Source organism: Bombina bombina, chromosome 5 (assembly GCF_027579735.1).
Source record: "Bombina bombina isolate aBomBom1 chromosome 5, aBomBom1.pri, whole genome shotgun sequence".
Classification (NCBI taxonomy): Eukaryota; Metazoa; Chordata; class Amphibia; order Anura; family Bombinatoridae; genus Bombina; species Bombina bombina.
The window spans coordinates 551,250,164-551,270,412 of record NC_069503.1 but is presented as its reverse complement, the minus strand read 5'-3'; the positions used below and the strand labels follow the sequence as shown (position 1 = coordinate 551,270,412).

The 20,249-nt window shown below is 41.8% G+C and overlaps 1 protein-coding gene across 1 annotated transcript in view; it reads left to right on the top strand.

The window, feature by feature from the left end:
• The window catches only part of GLB1 (galactosidase beta 1), an 821,644-nt gene that overhangs the window by 353,246 nt on the left and 448,149 nt on the right, over window positions 1-20,249 (top strand). The window contains exon 7 of the mRNA XM_053714505.1: window positions 13,517-13,575. Coding sequence (XP_053570480.1) covers window positions 13,517-13,575 — 59 coding nt within the window. The remainder of the gene's footprint in view (window positions 1-13,516; window positions 13,576-20,249) is intronic.

The window sequence follows — 20,249 nt, the reverse complement described above, 5'->3', positions numbered from 1 at the left end:
GGCACTGTTTTAGACACCTTATTCTCTAGGGGCTTTCCCTAATCATAGGCAGAGCCTCATTTTCGCGCCGGTATTGCGCACTTGTTTTTGAGCAGCATGACATGCAGTCGCATGTGTGAGGAGCTCTGATACATAGAAAAGACTTTCTGAAGGCGTCATTTGGTATCGTATTCCCCTTTGGGCTTGGTTGGGTCTCAGCAAAGCAGATACCAGGGACTGTAAAGGGGTTAAAGTTAAAAACGGCTCCGGTTCCGTTATTTTAAGGGTTAAAGCTTCCAAATTTGGTGTGCAATACTTTTAAGGCTTTAAGACACTGTGGTGAAATTTTGGTGAATTTTGAACAATTCCTTCATACTTTTTCGCAATTGCAGTAATAAAGTGTGTTCAGTTTAAAATTTAAAGTGACAGTAACGGTTTTATTTTAAAACGTTTTTTGTACTTTGTTATCAAGTTTATGCCTGTTTAACATGTCTGAACTACCAGATAGACTGTGTTCTGAATGTGGGGAAGCCAAGGTTCCTTCTCATTTAAATAAATGTGATTTATGTGACACTGAAAATGATGCCCAAGATGATTCCTCAAGTGAGGGGAGTAAGCATGGTACTGCATCATTCCCTCCTTCGTCTATACGAGTCTTGCCCACTCAGGAGGCCCCTAGTACATCTAGCGCGCCAATACTCCTTACTATGCAACAATTAACGGCTGTAATGGATAATTCTATCAAAAACATTTTAGCCAAAATGCCCACTTATCAGCGTAAGCGCGACTGCTCTGTTTTAGATACTGAAGAGCATGAGGACGCTGATGATAATGGTTCTGAAATGCCCCTACACCAGTCTGAGGGGGCCAGGGAGGTTTTGTCTGAGGGAGAAATTTCAGATTCAGGGAAAATTTCTCAACAAGCTGAACCCGATGTGATTACATTTAAATTTAAGTTGGAACATCTCCGCGCTCTGCTTAAGGAGGTATTATCCACTCTGGATGATTGTGAGAATTTGATCATCCCAGAGAAACTATGTAAAATGGACAAGTTCCTAGAGGTCCCGGGGCTCCCAGAAGCTTTTCCTATACCCAAGCGGGTGGCGGACATTGTAAATAAAGAATGGGAAAGGCCGGGTATACCTTTCGTCCCTCCCCCCATATTTAAAAAATTGTTTCCTATGGTCGACCCTAGAAAGGACTTATGGCAGACTGTCCCCAAGGTCGAGGGAGCGGTTTCTACTTTAAACAAACGCACCACTATACCCATAGAAGATAGTTGTGCTTTCAAAGATCCTATGGATAAAAAATTAGAAGGTTTGCTTAAAAAGATGTTTGTTCAGCAAGGTTACCTTCTACAACCAATTTCATGCATTGTCCCTGTCACTACAGCCGCGTGTTTCTGGTTCGATGAGCTAGTAAAGGCGATCGATAGTGATTCTCCTCCTTATGAGGAGATTATGGACAGAATCCGTGCTCTCAAATTGGCTAATTCTTTCACCCTAGACGCCACTTTGCAATTGGCTAGGTTAGCGGCGAAGAATTCTGGGTTTGCTATTGTGGCGTGTAGAGCGCTTTGGTTGAAATCTTGGTCAGCGGATGCGTCTTCCAAGAACAAACTCCTTAACATTCCTTTCAAGGGGAAAACGCTGTTTGGCCCTGACTTGAAAGAGATTATCTCTGATATCACTGGGGGTAAGGGCCACGCCCTTCCTCAGGATAGGTCTTTCAAGGCCAAAAATAAACCTAATTTTCGTCCCTTTCGTAGAAACGGACCAGCCCCAAGTGCTACGTCCTCTAAGCAAGAGGGTAATACTTCTCAAGCCAAGCCAGCCTGGAGACCAATGCAAGGCTGGAACAAGGGAAAGCAGGCCAAGAAACCTGCCACTGCTACCAAGACAGCATGAAATGTTGGCCCCCGATCCGGGTCCGGATCTGGTGGGGGGCAGACTCTCTCTCTTCGCTCAGGCTTGGGCAAGAGATGTTCTGGATCCTTGGGCACTAGAAATAGTCTCCCAAGGTTATCTTCTGGAATTCAAGGGGCTTCCCCCAAGGGGGAGGTTCCACAGGTCTCAATTGTCTTCAGACCACATAAAGAGACAGGCATTCTTACATTGTGTAGAAGACCTGTTAAAAATGGGAGTGATTCATCCTGTTCCATTAGGAGAACAAGGGATGGGGTTCTACTCCAATCTGTTCATAGTTCCCAAAAAAGAGGGAACGTTCAGACCAATCTTAGATCTCAAGATCTTAAACAAGTTTCTCAAGGTTCCATCGTTCAAAATGGAAACCATTCGAACAATTCTTCCTTCCATCCAGGAAGGTCAATTCATGACCACGGTGGATTTAAAGGATGCGTATCTACATATTCCTATCCACAAGGAACATCATCGGTTCCTAAGGTTCGCATTCCTGGACAAGCATTACCAGTTCGTGGCGCTTCCTTTCGGATTAGCCACTGCTCCAAGGATTTTCACAAAGGTACTAGGGTCCCTTCTAGCGGTGCTAAGACCAAGGGGCATTGCAGTAGTACCTTACTTGGACGACATTCTGATTCAAGCGTCGTCCCTTCCTCAAGCAAAGGCTCACACGGACATAGTCCGGGCCTTTCTCAGATCTCACGGATGGAAAGTGAACGTGGAAAAGAGTTCTCTATCTCCGTCGACAAGGGTTCCCTTCTTGGGAACAATAATAGACTCCTTAGAAATGAGGATTTTTCTGACAGAGGCCAGAAAAACAAAACTTCTAAACTCTTGTCAAACACTTCATTCCGTTCCTCTTCCTTCCATAGCGCAGTGCATGGAAGTAATAGGTTTGATGGTAGCGGCAATGGACATAGTTCCTTTTGCGCGCATTCATCTAAGACCATTACAACTGTGCATGCTCAGTCAGTGGAATGGGGACTATACAGACTTGTCTCCGAAGATACAAGTAAATCAGAGGACCAGAGACTCACTCCGTTGGTGGCTGTCCCTGGACAACCTGTCACAAGGGATGACCTTCCGCAGACCAGAGTGGGTCATTGTCACGACCGACGCCAGTCTGATGGGCTGGGGCGCGGTCTGGGGATCCCTGAAAGCTCAGGGTCTTTGGTCTCGGGAAGAATCTCTTCTACCGATAAATATTCTGGAACTGAGAGCGATATTCAATGCTCTCAAGGCTTGGCCTCAGCTAGCAAAGGCCAAGTTCATACGGTTTCAATCAGACAACATGACGACTGTTGCGTACATCTACCATCAGGGGGGAACAAGGAGTTCCCTGGCGATGGAAGAAGTGACCAAAATCATTCAATGGGCGGAGACTCACTCCTGCCACCTGTCTGCAATCCACATCCCAGGAGTGGAAAATTGGGAAGCGGATTTTCTGAGTCGTCAGACATTACATCCGGGGGAGTGGGAACTCCATCCGGAAATCTTTGCCCAAATTACTCAACTGTGGGGCATTCCAGACATGGATCTGATGGCCTCTCGGCAGAACTTCAAGGTTCCTTGCTACGGGTCCAGATCCAGGGATCCCAAGGCGACTCTAGTAGATGCACTAGTAGCACCTTGGACCTTCAAACTAGCTTATGTATTCCCGCCGTTTCCTCTCATCCCCAGGCTGATAGCCAGGATCAATCAGGAGAGGGCGTCGGTGATCTTGATAGCGCCTGCGTGGCCACGCAGGACTTGGTATGCAGATCTGGTGAATATGTCATCGGCTCCACCATGGAAGCTACCTTTGAGACGAGACCTTCTTGTTCAAGGTCCGTTCGAACATCCGAATCTGGTCTCACTCCAGCTGACTGCTTGGAGATTGAACGCTTGATCTTATCAAAACGAGGGTTCTCAGATTCTGTTATTGATACTCTTGTTCAGGCCAGAAAGCCTGTAACTAGAAAAATTTACCACAAAATATGGAAAAAATATATCTGTTGGTGTGAATCTAAAGGATTCCCTTGGGACAAGGTAAAGATTCCTAAGATTCTATCCTTTCTTCAAGAAGGATTGGAGAGAGGATTATCTGCAAGTTCCTTGAAGGGACAGATTTCTGCCTTGTCTGTGTTACTTCACAAAAAACTGGCAGCTGTGCCAGATGTTCAAGCCTTTGTTCAGGCTCTGGTTAGAATCAAGCCTGTTTACAAACCTTTGACTCCTCCTTGGAGTCTCAACTTAGTTCTTTCAGTTCTTCAGGGGGTTCCGTTTGAACCCTTACATTCCGTTGATATTAAGTTATTATCTTGGAAAGTTTTGTTTTTGGTTGCAATTTCTTCTGCTAGAAGAGTTTCAGAATTATCTGCTCTGCAGTGTTCTCCTCCTTATCTGGTGTTCCATGCAGATAAGGTGGTTTTACGTACTAAACCTGGTTTTCTTCCAAAAGTTGTTTCTAACAAAAACATTAACCAGGAGATAGTCGTGCCTTCTTTGTGTCCGAAACCAGTTTCGAAGAAGGAACGTTTGTTGCACAATTTGGATGTTGTTCGCGCTCTAAAATTCTATTTAGATGCTACAAAGGATTTTAGACAAACATCTTCCTTGTTTGTTGTTTATTCTGGTAAAAGGAGAGGTCAAAAAGCAACTTCTACCTCTCTCTCTTTTTGGATTAAAAGCATCATCAGATTGGCTTACGAGACTGCCGGACGGCAGCCTCCTGAAAGAATCACAGCTCATTCCACTAGGGCTGTGGCTTCCACATGGGCCTTCAAGAACGAGGCTTCTGTTGATCAGATATGTAGGGCAGCGACTTGGTCTTCACTGCACACTTTTACCAAATTTTACAAGTTTGATACTTTTGCTTCTTCTGAGGCTATTTTTGGGAGAAAGGTTTTGCAAGCCGTGGTGCCTTCCATTTAGGTGACCTGATTTGCTCCCTCCCTTCATCCGTGTCCTAAAGCTTTGGTATTGGTTCCCACAAGTAAGGATGACGCCGTGGACCGGACACACCTATGTTGGAGAAAACAGAATTTATGTTTACCTGATAAATTACTTTCTCCAACGGTGTGTCCGGTCCACGGCCCGCCCTGGTTTTTTAATCAGGTCTGATAATTTATTTTCTTTAACTACAGTCACCACGGTATCATATGGTTTCTCCTATGCAAATATTCCTCCTTAACGTCGGTCGAATGACTGGGGTAGGCGGAGCCTAGGAGGGATCATGTGACCAGCTTTGCTGGGCTCTTTGCCATTTCCTGTTGGGGAAGAGAATATCCCACAAGTAAGGATGACGCCGTGGACCGGACACACCGTTGGAGAAAGTAATTTATCAGGTAAACATAAATTCTGTTTTCGTTCACCTTCCATCCATGTGACCTTAGAAATGCCAGCACTAACTCTGTATGAGACTTGGCAGTTTGAAAGCTTGAAGCTTGTATCAGAATGTCGTCTAGGTATGGAGCTACCGAGATTCCCCGCGGTCTTAGTACCGCCAGAAGAGCACCCAGAACCTTTGTGAAGATTCTTGGAGCTGTAGCCAATCCGAATGGAAGAGCCACAAACTGGTAATGCCTGTCTAGGAAGGCAAACCTTAGGTACCGATAATGATCTTTGTGAATCGGTATGTGAAGGTAAGCATCTTTTAAATCTACAGTGGTCATGTACTGACCCTCTTGGATCATAGGTAAAATTGTCCGAATAGTCTCCATCTTGAACGATGGAACTCTTAGGAATTTGTTTAGGATCTTTAAGTCCAGGATTGGTCTGAAAGTTCCCTCTTTTTTGGGAACCACAAACAGATTTGAGTAAAACCCCTGTCCCTGTTCCGATCGTGGAACTGGATGGATTACTCCCATTAACAAGAGCTCTTGTACGCAGCGTAGAAACGCCTCTTTCTTTGTCTGGATTGTTGACAATCTTGACAGATGAAATCTCTCTCTTGGAGGAGAGTATTTGAAGTCCAGAAGGTATCCCTGAGATATTATCTCTAGCGCCCAGGGATCCTGGACATCTCTTGCCCAAGCCTGGGCGAAGAGAGAAAGTCTGCCTGCCACTAGATCCGTTCCCGGATCGGGGGCCCTCAATTCATGCTGTTTTAGGGGCAGCAGCAGGTTTCCTGGCCTGCTTGCCCTTGTTCCAGGACTGGTTAGGTTTCCAGCCTTGTCTGTAGCGAGCAACAGCTCCTTCCTGTTTTGGTGCAGAGGAAGTTGATGCTGCTCCTGCTTTGAAATTACGAAAGGAACGAAAATTAGACTGTCTAGCCTTAACTTTGGCTTTGTCCTGAGGCAGGGCATGGCCTTTACCTCCTGTAATGTCAGCGATAATCTCTTTCAACCCGGGCCCGAATAAGGTCTGCCCTTTGAAAGGTATATTAAGCAATTTAGACTTAGAAGTAACATCAGCTGACCAGGATTTTAGCCACAGCGCCTTGCGTGCCTGAATGGCGAATCCTGAATTCTTCGCCGTAAGTTTAGTAAGATGTACTACGGCCTCCGAAATGAATGAATTAGCTAGTTTAAGGACTCTAAGCCTGTCCGTAATGTCGTCCAGAGTAGCTGAACCAATGTTCTCTTCCAGAGACTCAATCCAGAATGCCGCTGCAGCCGTGATCGGCGCAATGCATGCAAGGGGTTGCAATATAAAACCTTGTTGAACAAACATTTTCTTAAGGTAACCCTCTAACTTTTTATCCATTGGATCTGAAAAAGCACAGCTATCCTCCACCGGGATAGTGGTACGCTTAGCTAAGGTAGAAACTGCTCCCTCCACCTTAGGGACCGTTTGCCATAAGTCCCTTGTGGTGGCGTCTATTGGAAACATTTTTCTAAATATCGGAGGGGGTGAGAACGGCACACCGGGTCTATCCCACTCCTTAGTAACAATTTCAGTAAGTCTCTTAGGTATAGGAAAAACCTCAGTACTCGTCGGTACCGCAAAATATTTATCCAACCTACACATTTTCTCTGGTATTGCAACTGTGTTACAATCATTCAGAGCCGCTAACACCTCCCCTAGTAATACACGGAGGTTTTCCAGTTTAAATTTAAAATGTGAAATATCTGAATCCAGTCTGTTTGGATCAGAACCGTCACCCACAGAATGAAGTTCTCCGTCCTCATGTTCTGCCACCTGTGACGCAGTGTCTGACATGGCCCTAATATTATCAGCGCACTCTGTTCTCACCCCAGAGTGATCACGCTTACCTCTTAGTTCTGGTAATTTAGCCAAAACCTCAGTCATAACAGTAGCCATATCCTGTAATGTGATTTGTAATGGCCGCCCAGATGTACTCGGCGCTACAATATCATGCACCTCCCTCTGAGCGGGAGATGTAGGTACTGACACGTGAGGCGAGTTAGTCGGCATAACTCTCCCCTCGTTGTTTGGTGAAATTTGTTCAATTTGTACAGATTGACTTTTATTTAAAGTAGCATCAATACAGTTAGTACATAAATTTCTATTGGGCTCCACTTTGGCATTGCAACAAATGACACAGGTATCATCCTCTGAATCAGACATGTTTAACACACTAGCAAATAAACTTGCAACTTGGAAATACAATTCAATTAGAATAATATTAAAACGTACTGTGCCTTTAAGAAGCACAGAAGATCTATGACAGTTGAAAATTAATAAATTGAAACAGTTATAGCCTCAATCCTTGTAAACAACACAACTTTAGCAAAGGTTTAATCCCATTAGCAAAGATAACAAATTCTGAAAGCAGGAAACAAATTACAGAATAAACGTTTTTTATCTCAGTCAAACTACAATTCTCACAGCTCTGCTGAGAGAAATTACCTCCCTCAAAATAAGTTTTGAAGACCCCTGAGCTCTGTAGAGATGAACCGGATCATGCAGGGAATACAATGAGTTGCTGACTGAAATATTTGATGCGTAGTAAAAGCGCCAAAAAACGGCCCCTCCCCCTCACACACAGCAGTGAGGGAGAACAGAAACTGTCAGAAAACAGATTAAGCCACTGCCAAGTGGAAAAATAGTGCCCAAACATTTATTCACTCAGTACCTCAGTAAATGAAAACGATTTTACATTCCAGCAAAAACGTTAAACATAATCTCTAGTTATTAAACAGCTTTATGTATTTCTTACAGTGTAATTCTAGTGAAGTACCATTCCCCAGAATACTGAAGTGTAAAGTATACATACATGACATTATATCGGTATGGCAGGATTTTCTCATCAATTCCATTGTCAGAAAATAAAAGCTGCTACATACCTCTATGCAGATTCATCTGCCCGCTGTCCCCTGATCTGAAGTTTACCTCTCCTCAGATGGCCGAGAAACAGCAATATGATCTTAACTACTCCGGCTAAAATCATAGCAAAAACTCTGGTAGATTCTTCTTCAAACTCTGCCAGAGAGGTAATAACACACTCCGGTGCTATTTTAAAATAACAAACTTTTGATTGAAGATATAAAACTAAGTATAATCACCATAGTCCTCTCACACATCCTATCTAGTCGTTGGGTGCAAGAGAATGACTGGGAGTGACGTAGAGGGGAGGAGCTATATGCAGCTCTGCTGGGTGAATCCTCTTGCACTTCCTGTTGGGGAGGAGTAATATCCCAGAAGTAATGATGACCCGTGGACTGATCACACTTAACAGAAGAAAGGATTGTCAGCTAGTTCCTTGAAGGGACAGATTTCTGCTCTGTCTATTCTTTTTGCACAAGCGTCTGGCGGATGTTCCAGACGTTCAGGCATTTTGTCAGGCTTTAGCTAGAATCAAGCCTGTGTTTAAACCAGTTGCTCCGCCATGGAGTTTAAACTTGGTTCTTAAAGTTCTTCATTCCATAGATATTAAGTTTTTATCTTGGAAAGTTCTATTTTTGGTAGCTATTTCCTCGGCTCGTAGAGTTTCCGAGTTATCTGCCTTACAATGTGATTCTCCTTATCTGATCTTCCATGCAGATAAGGTATTGTTACGTAACAAACCTGGGTTTCTTCCTAAGGTGGTATCTAATAAGAATATTAATCATGAGATTGTTGTTCCATCATTGTGTCCTAATCCTTCTTCAAAGAAGGAACGTCTATTACACAATCTTGACGTGGTTCGTGCTTTTAAGTATTATTTACAAGCTACTAAAGATTTTCGTCAAACATCTGCTTTGTTTGTTGTCTACTCTGGACAGAGGAGAGGCCAAAAGGCTTCGGCAACCTCTCTTTCGTTTTGGCTAAGAAGCATAATCCGCTTAGCTTATGAGACTGCTGGCCAGCAGCCTCCTGAAAGGATTACAGCTCATTCTACTAGAGCTGTGGCTTCCACATGGGCCTTTAAAAATGAGGCTTCTGTTGAACAGATTTGCAAGGCGGCGACTTGGTCTTTGCTTCATACCTTTTCGAAATTCTATAAATTTGATACTTTTGCTTCTTCGGAGGCTATTTTGGGGAGAAAGGTTTTACAGGCAGTGGTACCTTCCGTTTAAGTACCTGCCTTGTCCCTCCCTTCATCCGTGTACTTTAGCTTTGGTATTGGTATCCCACAAGTAATGGATGATCCGTGGACTGGATACACCTTACAAGAGAAAACATAATTTATGCTTACCTGATAAATGTATTTCTCTTGTGGTGTATCCAGTCCACGGCCCGCCCTGTCATTTTAAGGCAGGTATTTTTTAATTTTAAACTACAGTAACCACTGCACCCTATGGTTTCTCCTTTCTCTGCTCGTTTTCGGTCGAATGACTGGATATGGCAGTTAGGGGAGGAGCTATATAGCAGCTCTGCTGTGGGTGATCCTCTTGCAACTTCCTGTTGGGAAGGAGAATATCCCACAAGTAATGGATGATCCGTGGACTGGATACACCACAAGAGAAATAAATTTATCAGGTAAGCATAAATTATGTTACTGTTAAAACTTTACACCCTAACATAAAGCCTACGTCTAAACACCCCTAATCTGCTGCCCTCAACATCGCAGACGACTGCTTACAGTTATTAACCCCTAATATGCCGCTCCCGATATTGGCGCCACATAAAGTTATTAACTCCTAAACCGCCAGCCCCCCACATCACAACAAGCTAAATTAAACTATTAACCCCTAAACCTAACCCTAACATAGCCCTAACGTAACCCTAACACCCCCTAACTTTAACATAATAAAAATATAGCTATATTAAATTTACAATTAACTAAATAAACCTATTAACCCCAAACCACCAGCCCCCCACATCCTAACCTAACCCTAAACCTACCCCCATAACTTTAACATAGTTAAATTAGATGTAAATTAAATTTACAATTATTAACTAAATAATACCTATTTAAAACTAAATACATACTTACCTGTGAAATCAAACCTAATCTAGCTGCAACATAACTAATAGTTATATTGTAGCTAGCTTAGGTTTTATTTTTATTTCATAGGTAAGTTTGTATTTATTTTAACTAGGTAGACTAGTTAGTAAATATTTATTAACTATTTACTAACTACCTAGTTAAAATAAATACAAACTTACCTGTGAAATAAAACCTAACCTGCCTTACCCTTAAACCTAACATTGCCAAAAATAAAAAAAACACGTAATTATAAAAAAAAAAAATAGATTAATCCTATTGTAATACCCTTAAAAAAAACAAAAAAAAAAACAAAACACCACAAAATAAAAAAAACTCTACTCTAGAATAAACTACCCAGGGCCCTTAAAAGGGCCTTTTGTAGGGCATTGTCCTGAGATAAACAGCTCTTTTACTTTAAAAAAACAAAAACACCCCCTAAAAATATACATTACACAAAATAAACAAATTATCAACAATTAAAAAGAATTACACCTAATCTAATAGCCCTATCAAAATAAAAAAAGCCCACCCAAAATAAAAAAAAACCCTAGCCTACAATAAACTACCAATGGCCCTTAAAAGGGCCTTTTGTGGGGCATTGCCCCAAAGATATAAGCTCTTTTACCTGTAAAAAAAAAAAAAAAATACAAACACCCCCCAACAGTAAAACCCACCACCCAACCAACCCCCCCAAAAAAACCTAACTCTATAATAACCTAAGCTAACCATTGCCTTGAAAAGGGCATTTCTATGGGGATTGCCCTTAAAAGGGCATTTAGCTCTTTTACTACCCAGACCCTAAACTAAAAAAAAAAAAAACACCCAAAAAAACCCTTAAAAAAACCTAACACTAACCCCAAGACGATTCACTTACAGTTGTTGAAGTCCCGCTTGAAGGATCCATCCAGCCGGCGAAGTCCTCATTCATGCGGCAAGAAGTCTTCATCCAGGCGGCCTCTTCGATCTTCATCTAGCCAGCGCGGAGAGGGTCCATCCTGAAGCCATCCGACGCGGAGCCAATAGGATTTTAGCAGCCCTAATTCCTATTGGCTGATTCAAATTTTTAAGCCAATAGGAATGCAAGGGACGCCATCTTGAATCGCGTCCCTTGCATTGAAGATTCAGTTTACGGTGGTGACCGTTAGAAGAGGAGCTCTGCGTTTGATGGCTTCAGGATGGACCTGCTCCGCGTGGCTGGATGAAAACTTCTTGCTGCATGGATGAGGACTTCGCCGGCTGGATGGATCCTTCAAGCGGGACTTCGCAGGCTGGATGGATCCTTAAAGCGGGACTTCGCAGGCTGGATGGATCCTTCAAGCAGGACTTCAACAACTGTAAGTGGATCGTCTCTGGGTTAGTGTTTGTTTTTTTTAAATGTTTTTTGGGTGTTTTTTTTTTTTTAGTTTAGGGTCTGGGTAGTAAAAGAGCTAAATGCCCATACAAATGCCCTTTTCAGGGCAATGGTTAGCTTAGGTTATTTTAGAGTTAGGGTTTTTATTTGAGGGGGTTGGGTGGTGGGTTTTACTGTTGGGGGGGTGTTTGTATATATATATATATTTTTTTTTGGTAAAAGAGAGTCCCTTTTAAGGGCCATTGGTAGTTTATTGTAGGCTAGGGTTTTTTATTTTAGGGGGGCTTTTTAATTTTGATAGGGCTATTAGATTAGGTGTAATTCTTTTTTATTTTTAATAATTTGTTTGTTATTTTTCGTTATTTAGTGTGTTTTTTTGTAATTTAGTTAGTTTTTATCTTTTGTAATTAGATACTTTTTGTAATTTTTAGAGTAGTGTTAGAATTTTTTTTATTGGTAGTTTGGTTTTATTTAATTGGTAGTTAGTTTAATTTTAGTTTAATAATTATAATAGTTTGTTAGCTTAAAATATATTTTTTTAATTTGACAGGTAAATTTTAATTTAATTTACGATAGGGAAATTGTAATTTTAATATAAAGTTAGGGGGTCGATAGGTTTAGGGGTTAAAAGTTTAAATTAGTTTATTTCATTGTGGGGGGCTTTTGGTTTAGGGGTTTATAGTTTATTTTAGTATATTTTGTTGTGGGGGGGCTTGCAGTTTAGGGGTTAATAGGTTTATTATAGCGGTGGTGTGGGCGGACGACAGATTAGGGGTTAATAATATTTAAATAGTGTTTGCGATACGGGAGGGTGGCGGTGTAGGGGTTAATAACTTTAGTATAGTGGTGACGATGTCGGGGAGTAGCGGAATAGGGGTTATTAAAGTTTTTAGTGATGGGGATATCAGGAGCGGAAGATTAGGGGTTAATAAATTTATTATAGTGTTTGCGATGCGGGAGGACCTCGGTTTAGGGGTTAAAAGATAGTTTATGGGTGTTTAGTGTACTTTGTAGCAGTTTAGTTATGTTTTTTATGTTACAGATTTGTAGCGTAAAACTCATAACTACTGCTTTTAGATGGCGGTACGGATCTTGTCGTTTTAGGCTGTAACGCTCACTTTTTAGCCTCACCGCAAAACTCGTAATGCCGGCGTTATGGGAATCTCATGAAACAAAAACTTTATTTTTACGTGAGCGGTACTGATGTTGTGGTACAGGCTAAAAGGTGTGCAGTACACCTATACCGACAACACTTGTAATTGCTGCGGTGCTGTTTTAATGCTGAAAATGCCATATTTTCAGCGTTACAAGCCGCAACGCAAAACTTGTAAGCTAGCTGAACGTTCGCTCATCAACCTTTTTTCTACAATGTGGTGAAAATTTTAGTAAAAATACATTTTCTGTTTTTTATGCAACTTCGAAAATTGAAATATATTTATATAATATTTCAGAATAGTTTAGCACCGAGTTCAAATTAAATCTTCAAGGTACACATTACAACACATTTAACCTCTTAACATCATTATGCTCCTAAGGGCAAACTTGTACGTTGTCTGTCATTATGTGCTTAAGCTGTGTCCTGGGTTGTCAGAGAGCAGGTCTCACCTACAGTGGCAAGACTGCTGTTTCGGCATAGCTTATGTGTGAGGCATGTTAGGAATAGCATAATTATTATTATTATCGGTTATTTGTAGAGCGCCAACAGATTCCGCAGGGCTAACATAATAATATTAGTATATATTATTTAGTCTTTTATAGCTATTTAATGATCATGAGGCATATAATTAGCTTCTTTGTGTGTTCCAGCATTATTGAAAACGGAGCATGTCCAAATATTTCTAATGTATGAGTTGAATAAACATTTTTTTTAAATGCTGGGTTGAATAACTTCTCTTTTTCTTGTTTGTGTGTTTTAAACCCACTTAATTACTCTTCTTAAAATTAATGTATAATTGCTGGGGGGGTTTTCAGGGACAAATGTCACAGCTGCATTTCAAGTTCAAAGATCAAGCGAACCTAAAGGACCTCTGGTAAGTACCTATAAATATTTATTTTTATTTTCTGAACTGTCATTTAAAAGTGTTTTGTTATCATGGAAAAATCTTGAATTATTACTTTTAAAGAAAATGAAATATCTGTTTTACTCATAGATTAAATATTTTAAAAATATTGTTATATTAAAATTTGGATTGCAGATTTAGTTTGTTTTTAATCTTTAACTGGAGTCAATTTAAAATGGGTTTGGCATGGCATATTTGACATATGCCTATTATTGCCAGGTATTGTTAAACAGTTTATATATATATATATATAAATATATAATCAGGTCTATGATTAAGGCTTAACGGCCGAAACATGTCAGACTATTCCACCTGATAAGCTGCTGTAATGCCGTTTTTAATTTGATGAACAAATAAAGGAACTTCGTTTTTACCACATCTTGTGCTGGCTGAACTTTTGGTTTCTGTGTGTATATCTATCTATCTATCTATCTATCTATCTATATATCTATATATATATATATATATATATATAAACATTTCTCTTGCAAGGTGTATCCAGTCCACGGATTCATCCTTTACTTGTGGGATATTCTCATTCCCTACAGGAAGTGGCAAAGAGAGCACACAGCAGAGCTGTCCATATAGCTCCCCCTCTAGCTCCACCCCCAGTCATTCTCTTTGCCGGCTCTAAGCACTAGGGTCTCTCTACGGGAGGGTAAAGTGAATGTGGTGTTAGAATTGTAGTTTTATATCTTCAATCAAAAGTTTGTTATTTTTAAATGGTACCGGTTTGTACTATTTACTCTCTAGCAGAAAAGTGATGAAGAATTCTGCTGAGAGGAAAATGATTTTAGCATGTTGTAACTAAAATCCACTGCTGTTCCCACACAGGACTGAGGAGTACCAGAAAAGTTCAGTTGGGGGGAACAGTTTGCAGGCTTGACTGCAATGAGGTATGTTCAGTAATTTATTTCTAGACAAGACTGAGATAATGCTAGAAGACTGACAAGATCCCCATGTGGGGAGGGTAAGCTATGTTCTGAGACTTGGTAAAGAATTGAATGCTTACATAACAGGGTTAATTAGGCTGGTTGACACTAATTCAGGGCAATTGATTATTTGTTTTAAGAAATACTCGTTGGCGACACTTTTTTAAGCACTTTGGAGTGTTTTTCTGGGGTTATTATCCACATGGCAAAACTTTAGTCACTTAGAAGTGATTTTTGTAGGCTTCACAACTCCGGAGTGGAGTGGGAGGGGCCTAATTTCGCGCCACCTGTGGCAAGGTGCTGTAGTTATTTAACTGGTTGTTGGCTTTAGGCTGCTCCGGTTTGGGCATTAAGGGGTTAATCGTTCTGCAACTTGTGGTGCAATCATATTAAAGCCTTAGGTACATACTGTGAAAATTTCAAAAAGATTGCTGCATTTTTCACTGTTTTGTAAAATTGTGTGCTCTTTATCTCTTAAAGGCACAGTAATGTTTTTTCAAATTGGGTTTTTTATTTGATTAAAGTGTTTTCCAAGCCTGCTTGTGTATGCTACTAGTCTGTTAAACATGTCTGACACTAAGGAAAATCCTTGTTCAATGTGTTTAGAAGCCATGGTGGAACCCCCTCTCAGAATGTGTCCCAATTGCACTAATATGTCTATACACTTTAAAGATCATATTGTTGCACTTAAAAGTGTGGCCCTAGATGATTCTCAGACTGAAGGTAATGAGGATAGTCCGTCTACCTCTCCCCATGTGTCACAACCAGTTACGCCCACTCAAGCGATGCCTAGTACCTCTAGTGCGTCTGCCCCTATTACATTACAACAATTAGCGGCAGTCATGGATAATTCCCTTGCGGCCTTTCTATCCAAACTGCCAGTTTTTCCTGCAAAGCACGATAGCTCTGTTTTAAGAACATATTATGAGCAGTCTGAAGCTTTGGTAGCCTTATCTGATGTGCCCTAACAACGCTCTGAAGTGGGGTGAGGGATTTGATGTCTGAGGGAGAAATTTCTGACTCAGGAAAGGTTTCTCCTCAGGCAGAGTCAGATACATTGGCATTTAAATTCAAATTAGAACACCTCCGTGTATTGCTCAGGGAGGTATTAGCTACTCTGGATGATTGTGACCCTATGGTGGTTCCAGAGAAATTGTGTAAAATGGACAAGTACCTAGAGGTTCCTGTATACACTGATGCGTTTCCGGTCCCTAAGAGGGTTGCGGATATCGTTACTAGGGAGTGGGATAGACCAGGTGTTCCTTTTGTCCCCCCCCCATTTTTAACAAAATGTTCCCCATAACTGACCCCATGCGGGACTCATGGCAAACGGTCCCTAAGGTAGAGGGGGCTGTTTCTACACTTGCTAAACGCACAACCATACCGATTGAAGACAGTTGTGCTTTTAAAGACCATATGGATAAAAAGTTAGAGGGTCTACTTAAGAAAATTTTTGTTCAACAAGGTTTTCTTCTCCAACCTATTGCCTGCATTATTCCTGTAACTACTGCAGCTGCTTTCTGGTTTGAGGCGCTGGAGGACTCGCTCCAGACGGAAACCTCATACGATGAAATTATGGATAGAATTAAGGCTCTAGAGCTGGCTAATTCTTTTATCACAGATGCCGCTTTGCAATTAGCTAAGTTAGCGGCAAGAAATTCAGGTTTCGCCATTATGGCGCGCAGAGCGCTGTGGCTCAAGTCCTGGTCGGCCGATGTGTCATCAAAATCCAAATAATTAAATATCCCTTTCAAAGGAAAGACCCTCTTCGGGCCAGAATTGAAAGAGATTATTTCAGAAATCACCGGGGGAAAGGGCCATGCTCTCCCCCAGGACAAGCCCTTTAAGGCTAAAAACAAAGCTAATTTCTCCTGTTAAGTGTGGTCAGTCCACGGGTCATCATTACTTCTGGGATATTAACTCCTCCCCAACAGGAAGTGCAAGAGGATCACCCAAGCAGAGCTGCTATATAGCTCCTCCCCTCTACGTCACACCCAGTCATTCTCTTGCACCCAACTAATAGATAGGATGTGTGAGAGGACTGTGGTGATTATACTTAGTTTTTATATCTTCAATCAAAAGTTTGTTATTTTAAAACAGCACCGGAGTGTGTTGTTCCTTCTCAGGTAGAATTTGATGAAGAATCTACCTGAGTTTTTGTATGATTTTAGCCGGCGTAGTTAAGATCATTTTGCTGTTCTCGGCCATCTGAGGAGTGAGGTAAACTTCAGATCAGGGGACAGCGGGCAGGTTCACCTGCAAAGAGGTATGTAGCAGTATATTATTTTCTGAGGAATGGAATTGACTGAGAAAATACTGCCAATACCGATATAATGTAAGTTCAGCCTTAAATGCAGTAGTAGCAACTGGTATCAGGCTGTCATGTATGTATATTACACTTCAGTATTCTGGGGAATGGCACTTCACTGAGATAATACTGTATGCATAAAATTTTTTAGCCTAACTTGCAGTGGGAACGACTAGCAGCAGGCTTTCTAATGACACTTCATTTTATTTGATGTTAAACGTTTTGCTGGCATGTTAAACCGTTTAATTATCTGAGGTACTGGGTGAAAAATTGTTTTGGGCACTGTTTTTTTTTCCACTTGGCGGTCGTTTTATTTAATTTAAGACAGTTTTACTGATCTCCCTCACTGTTGTGTGTGAGGGGGAGGGGCCTATTTTGGCGCTTTTACTACGCATCAGAAATTCAGTCACAAGTCTGTTTTCTTCCCTGCATGATCCGGATCGTCTCTACAGAGCTCAAGGGTCTTCAAAAATTATTTTGAGGGAGGTAAACACTCACAGCAGACCTGTGAGATTGTGCTTGACTGTGATAAAAAACGTTTATTTTCTGTACTTTTTTTCTGCTGTTTAAGGGTTAGTTATCCATTGCTAATGGGGGCAATCCTTTGCTAAATTGTATTTTTTACCGGAAAAAATTTGATTTTATAGTTTCTCCGGTTCATTGTTTCTCAACTGTCATAATTTTTTTCTGTGCTTCTTAAAGGCACAGTACGTTTTTCATATTACTTGTAAATTGAGTTGAAAAGTATTTCCAAGTTTGCTAGTTTAATTGCTAGTGTGTTAAACATGTCTGACTCAGAGGAATATCTCTGTGCTATATGTGCTAAAGCCAAGGTGGAGCCCAATAGAAATTTATGTACTAATTGCATTGATGCTACTTTAAATAAAAGTCAATCTGTACAAATTGAACATCATTCACCAAACAATGAGGGGAAAGTTATGCCGACTAACTTGCCTCACGTGTCAGTACCTGCATCTCCCGCTCGGGAGGTGCGTGATATTGTAACGCCGGGTACTTCAGGGCGGCCATTACAGATCACATTACAGGACATGGCTAATGTTATGACTGAAGTTTTGTCTAAATTACCTGAACTTAGAGGTAAGCGAGATCACTCTGGGGTGAGAACAGAGTGCGCTGATAATAATAGAGCCATGTCAGATACTGCGTCACAATTTGCAGAACATGAGGACGGAGAGCTTCAATCTGCAGGTGACGGAGCTAATCCCAATAGAGTGGATTCAGACATTTCAAACTTTAAGTTTAAGCTAGAAAACCTCCGTGTACTGCTAGGGGAGGTATTGGCGGCTCTGAATGATTGTAACACCGTTGCAATCCCAGAGAAATTATGTAGGCTGGATAGATACTATGCGGTACCGACGAGTACTGACGTATTTCCTATACCTAAGAGACTTACAGAGATAATTACTAAGGAGTGGGATAGGCCCGGTGTACCCTTTCCCCCCCCCTCCTGTATTTAGAAAAATGTTTCCAATAGACGCCACCACACGGGACTTATGGCAGACGGTCCCTAAGGTGGAGGGAGCAGTTTCTACTCTGGCTAAGCGTACCACTATCCCGGTGGAGGATAGCTGTGCCTTTTCAGATCCAATGGATAAAAAGTTAGAGGGTTACCTTAAGAAAATGTTTGCTCAACAAGGTTTTATATTACAACCCCTTGCATGTATTGCGTCTGTCACGGCTGCGGCCGCTTTTTGGTCCGAGTCTCTGGAAGAAACTCTTGACTCAATAACTATAGATGAGATTTCAAATAAGCTTAAAACACTTAAGCTAGCTAATTCATTTGTTTCAGATGCCGTAGTACACTTAACTAAACTTACGGCTAAGACTTCCGGATTCGCCATTCAGGCACGCAGAGCACTGTGGCTGAAATCCTGGTCAGCTGATGTTACTTCTAAATCTAAATTACTTAACATACCTTTCAAAGGGCAGACCTTATTCGGGCCCGGTTTGAAAGAAATTATCGCTGACATTACAGGAGGTAAAGGCCATGCCCTGCCTCAAGACAGAGCCAAACCTAGGGCTAGACAGTCTAATTTTCGTACCTTTCGTAATTTCAAGGCAGGAGCAGCATCAACTTCCTCTGCTCCAAAACAGGAAGGAGCTGTTGCTCGCTACAGACAAGGCTGGAGACTTAACCAGTCCTGGAACAAGGGCAAGCAGGCCAGAAAACCTGCTGCTGCCCCTAAGACAGCATGAATCGAGGGCCCCCGATCCGGGAACGGATCTAGTGGGGGGCAGACTTTCTCTCTTCGCCCAGGCTTGGGCAAGAGATGTTCAGGATCCCTGGGCTTTAGAGATCATATCTCAGGGATATCTTCTGGACTTCAAGACCTCTCCCCCAAAAGGGAGATTTCATCTTTCAAGGTTGTCAACAGACCAAATAAAGAAAGAGGCGTTTCTACGCTGTGTACGAGATCTCTTACTAATGGGAGTGATCCACCCGGTTCCGCGGTCGGAACACGGACAGGGATTTTACTCAAATCTGTTTGTGGTTCCCAAGAAAGAAGGAACCTTCAGACCAATCTTGGATTTAAAGATCCTAAACAAATTCCTAAGAGTTCCATCGTTCAAAATGGAAACTATTCGGACAATCCTACCCATGATCCAAGAGGGTCAGTACATGACCACAGTGGATTTAAAGGACGCTTACCTTCACATACCGATTCACAAAGATCATTACCGGTATCTAAGGTTTGCCTTCCTAGACAGGCATTACCAGTTTGTAGCTCTTCCATTCGGATTGGCTACGGCTCCAAGAATCTTCACAAAGGTTCTGGGCGCTCTTCTGGCGGTACTAAGACCGCGAGGAATTTCGGTAGCTCCATACCTAGACGACATTCTGATACAAGCTTCAAGCTTTCAAACTGCCAAGTCTCATACAGAGTTAGTACTGGCATTTCTAAGGTCGCATGGGTGGAAGGTGAACAAAAAGAAGAGTTCTCTCTTTCCACTCACAAGAGTTCCCTTCTTGGGGACTCTTATAGATTCTGTAGAAATGAAGATCTACCTGACAGAAGACAGGTTAACAAAGCTTCAAAATTCTTGCCGTGTCCTTCATTCCATTCAATACCCGTCAGTGGCTCAATGCATGGAGGTAATCGGCTTAATGGTAGCGGCAATGGACATAGTACCCTTTGCACGCCTACATCTCAAACCGCTGCAATTGTGCATGCTAAGTCAGTGGAATGGGGATTACTCAGATTTGTCCCCTACTCTGAATCTGGATCAAGAGACAAGAAATTCTCTTCTATGGTGGCTTTCTCGGCCACATCTGTCCAGGGGGATGCCATTCAGCAGGCCAGATTGGACAATTGTAACAACAGACGCCAGCCTACTAGGTTGGGGCGCTGTCTGAAATTCTCTGAAGGCTCAGGGATCATGGA